The sequence below is a fragment of the Penaeus monodon genome, chromosome 12 (assembly GCF_015228065.2).
Source record: "Penaeus monodon isolate SGIC_2016 chromosome 12, NSTDA_Pmon_1, whole genome shotgun sequence".
NCBI classification, from domain to species: domain Eukaryota; kingdom Metazoa; phylum Arthropoda; class Malacostraca; order Decapoda; family Penaeidae; genus Penaeus; species Penaeus monodon.
This window is the reverse complement of record NC_051397.1, coordinates 364369-369368: the sequence shown is the minus strand read 5'-3', so window position 1 is coordinate 369368 and position 5000 is coordinate 364369. Positions and strand designations below refer to the sequence as shown.

Sequence of the window (5000 nt, the reverse complement as noted above, 5' to 3'; positions counted from 1 at the left end):
GACCACATAAAGCCCAAACCATGCCCTAAGGGGGACCATAGACACCAAATTACAAACCTAGCAATGATTTACCACAAACAGTTAAAAACATTCGATACAATGTCTGAACTCCTTGCCAACAGGTGGTATGTGTGTACATGCCGTGGCATGAATGGACTTCTTTCCATTTGGTATGTACATCCATTCCATATGTATCAAGTCTGCTCTAAGGTGTGAATGCTAAATATTTGTTCACTAGTTTGGCCATTATGGCACTGACTGAAGAGTTACAACCAATCAAAAATAGGCTTTAAATAACTTTTATCCTCATTTACTAAAAATTTATATATGCTGCTTATAATTTTTCCCTTGAGCAGCTGATTGTGCAAAGTATAGTGTGCAAAATGCCCATCAGCACTGGGTTATTAGTACAAACAGCATAAAGTCACTCAAAAAACATACATGTTCAGAGTCTTGATGATAAGGGATGCCACAGCTCCTTGCACATTTTCTGTGTTAAGAGGATATTTTTCTTTGGTGATGTGGAAGATCGGAGTGTTAAGGGGAATGGGGCCTAGTTCTCCCAAGCATTTGCTTGCTTCCAGTGCAACCTAAGGATATTTGAAAGTATAAATGAACTGGTAACACTATCATTAATTTCTATAACTACCTAATTTATTCACATTTACTACTTCATATAGTTCAGATATCACCTGACTATGAAACTATCCCTTCAAAAATATGTCACAGCAAAAAATAAAAAGTTCTAAACACACAAAAAACTAGTTTAAACAAAAAGAAAAAGTAATCGTATTGATGAGAGTTACACAAAACATGAAATTCCTCAAATACAAATATACTAAACCTTCTCATCTGTAGATAATGTTAGATTCATAAGGTCCTGTGTCAAGCGATGGCCAACAGTCACACCTTCTATGTCTGGGGAACTGTAGAGCTGTTTCACCTGTGACCTGGTGTTCTGAATCTGTAAAAGAGACATGAATGCTATGCCATCTGCAATCTCATGTGGTTGATAGTGGTGGTGTTTAATCCTACAAGTAAAACTGGGGAGGAAAGAAAACAAAACAAGAGAGGAAATGGAAAAAGAGGAGAGGAGAGAGAAAGATGGAGATGACAAACAGATAGAAAGAAAGAGGAAATGATAAGAGAAAAAAATAAGAAATGAAAAGAAAGGAGCAAGAATGAGAAAAAAACAGAGAAAGAAGAGAGAAGCAAGGAAGAGAAAAAGCAGTGGAAGGAGAAGAGAATAGATGAGAGTAGAGAAGGTAGAAAATAATAGAAATTAGACAGAAGTAATAGCAGCAAAGGAGAAAAGTGGAATCCACAAAACCATTTACTTACCAGCTTGAGAATATGAGATACAGAGTGTGCATTAGTCTGCTCTGTGGACAAAGCTAGGAAGCTTTCCACTTCATCGTACAACAAAAGATTGCCCCGAAAAACTTCCACCAGCTGGCCATGATGGTCACTCAGGATAGTGAGACACTTGTAGTCACTGTTGATGACGAAATTGTGGATGGATATCATATCGTGCTTACAATGAAGCTGTAAGCTATACCCAAAGCAGTGCTACAATATGCCACATTGACATGCAAAGACATTACTGACCTTGTATCAGGGAAGGGTGGTAAATATGCAACAGCCTTCTGGATGTCCTGTTGTTCACACATTACCATCCTTGTTATAATCTGCAAGGTAGACTCCCTCACACTGGATGCTTCCTGAGTAAATGGCAGGAGCCTGTTTGGAAAGAATGTGTTAGAGATGCATGATATGCATGGGAACAAAGATACACTGTACCTGATATTCCAGTGTCTGGGTAATTATCCGTGAATAAACTTTCAATTCTCTAAATATGCAGCTACTTTTAACACTTTGGGGCAGAAAATCATTTCCTGATAGTGGTGATGAGAGGTGCGTGTACATAAAGCAATGGTCACACTAGTCATGAATGGTAGAGGATGCCCAAATAGGCATGCTGAAAGTCTGATCAGGTGGGGGGGGGGGGGGGTTGATCACACTATACAATAGAGAACTATCATCCCAGAAAAGACCATAGTGTTTACAGAAACCTCCTGAATGAAATGTGCATCGAAGTTTGTTGTGGATTCTACGAGTATCATTACATATTGATTGAAAATTTCAAGAAAAAAGTCACTAAACTTAGAAAAGCCATTCCACCTATTCTATTAACCCATTGCCGACGGGTGGCATGTACGCACATGCCATGGTATGGCGGGACCATCTGCCATAGAGTATGTATGGACATGCCATGACTTTTTTTTTTTTACAATCACGGCAAAAGATTATTTTTTTGCCAGTGAAAGTGTGATTAAGTCGGTTTTAACTCTCATTTTTACCATGCAACAAACAAAAAAAATGCAACAAACCGACGATTTCAACTCCATGATGCCGCACACTGCTTATTTTATTCGGACTATAGACCGAATAATGATCAACTATGGAGTCTATATTTATCCATATCCGCTTAAGTCCGATATAAAAGTAGGCAAATGGACTGTAACATGAGTGAAACGTCGGTTAGTGCATTTTTTGTTTATTACAAAGAAACGGCATGGGATGCTAGTATTTGGCATGAGTGGTCGCGCATGCTAGGGCGACGATATAAGCCCCCGGCAGCGAGGCCCCGGCCTCTATGAATGCTACCCATCAGTTATGGGTTAAACATCATATAACATATAATCTTTCCATCTATCCAGATATCCAATATTTCAACAGAAATAAAAAATCTGACAATAACCTTCCCAGTAACATATACTGCTATCTGTGAAATCAATAATGCATAGATGCTATTATGGATGCTAAAAACTGAAGAAAAACTGAAACTGAGTAAAATATAATACATTTCAATCATGATAAAGCTTTGCCAGCCATATGATTATACCTCGTGCAAAGCAAAATTCTTCTTGGTTTTCTCCATTATTGTTATTTTTTATTTTCTGCTATCATGATATTTTCCATAATTGTTCTCTGGCTCTCACTTTGTCCACCAGGGCATAAATCACTTCCAAAGTCAGCTCCATATCTTCAGTGTATTAAAGTGGGTGTGCATTTGTATTTGTTGATCAAATGAACATTTGTCTGGATAATCTTAAGATTCTAGTGAGGCACCATGGCTTGTTGCTATAAATATTACTTATCTCTATAACGTAATTATACCAAATATGATATAATAATCATCAATTAGATGATCAAACAATAAGCCTCTTAGTAACTATACTACAGTTTTTATTTTTTCATCCTTTCCCCTGTACCCTGGATGAGATACTAACATAGCTTTTCTTGCTTAGTATTGTGCTAAGTGGAGATTTTCATCCCTATGACCAGGATGGCTGGGGAAGTATCCTGGTCTGTAAGGGGAATGTTGGATAGACAAGATTAGTGTGGCTCCCCTTAACTGATGGCAGAAACCCCCCCCCTTCTCCTCACAACTTATAACCAACTATTTATATTTTCTTTTGCCCAAATGTGAGATATTGTATCATATAGCATCATGAGCATTACTTATAAAGTCCAGCTACTTTGTTTTTAGCAAGAAGTTGAAGCACCTGAGATAACTGAAAAACTAAACAAACTTGAAAGATTGACAGGTGCAAGACTTTACTATTTTCATGATACCAGAGATACTGCTGAAGTAATAAATAGTTTAGTGTGACAAATGCAGAGAAGGAACAAATGAGAATGAATAACATTACCAGAAAAGAGACATATTTGATGTATGTTCATTATATCTTAATCAGAAATACATGTATTGGTGAGATTACAAAACAAAGGTATATCAGACATGAACTGGAGACTCTCCTAACATCTGTGACATGAATTCATTACTTGCAGACCATTGAGGTTTCGTAGTCTAGAATTTTTTGAGGCTGAGGCTGACTGCATTATCAATTAATTCAGTCAAACATTATCAACAACTGATATGCAACAAAATGAACATATCCCTATCATCAAAATAACAGCACAATTGAAACTATCTTTCAAGGACATTGTGTGAAAAAAGGACTTAAAATTAATATCTTAGATAACTATTTTTCTGAAATGTAATAGATACTTACAGGTCATAAAACAGCCAAGAAATAAAATACTGCAAAAATTTTTATCAATATTTTTGAAGCTTGAAGATTATGCATATCCCATTAATTAGTATTGACTGTCTTGGCAATGAATCTTTCAAGCAGGCCTAGAGTCTAGATCCATACAGACCTGGTTTACCACTAACGTTCACTCAACTGGTTCCTGGGTTGTGGCAAACCTACCAATAGTTTAAAAACAAAATGCAACCTTTTACTCTATTCCTGTTCAGAAACTGCCCAACCACATAAACAGTCAATAAAGTAATAAATGCTTCACCTTTACTTCAGTGGAGGTCAAAATACAAATAAACTACGGAGAAAATAATGAAAAATAAACAGACCTTGTAAACAGAACTGGGATGATTGAGGAGAGACTGTCTGGACAATATTCTATAGCACTCTGGCATACATTCAGCAGGAGTTCATTGCAATTGATCTGAAATTTAGGAGAAAGTTTTCCTGTCATTAAGTCACCAGTATCAATAATAGTATATTCTAGAGATGAAACACAATCTTAGGGATGTGATATTCCAAAAACACAAAATATATAAAATCTTGATAAAACTTAGCAACAACTGGCCTAGGTATAATTTATACAATTTCATGTAAAACAGGTTCCTACTGCTATTTTTGCTAAACATGAGTTAACCTTCTAAGTACCAGTTAACTAAATTGCAACTTAGGCTCTGTTAACCACTTGGATCCAGATGACATGACTATCATGTCATGAAAAAAATTGCGTCGAGTGGCAGGCTGATATTATTATCAAGTGATGAAGAAATTTGGGTGAAAGGAGGGTAACAGGAACATCCCATCATGAAAAAACTTTGGTTGAGGGGTGGGTGATGGGAACATCCCTTCATGAGAAATTGTTGGCATGAGGCGGTCACATACTGTCATCAG

At 36.8% G+C, this 5000-nt stretch overlaps 1 protein-coding gene across 1 annotated transcript in view; it reads right to left on the bottom strand.

Annotated features, from left to right (window-relative positions):
* Positions 1-1684: 1684 nt before the first annotated feature.
* LOC119579180 (serine-protein kinase ATM-like) overlaps positions 1685-5000 on the bottom strand; it is a gene marked incomplete in the record, with an annotated part of 36127 nt that continues 32811 nt past the window's right edge. The window contains 2 exon segments of the mRNA XM_037926878.1: positions 1685-1740; positions 4439-4533. Coding sequence (XP_037782806.1) covers positions 4520-4533 — 14 coding nt within the window.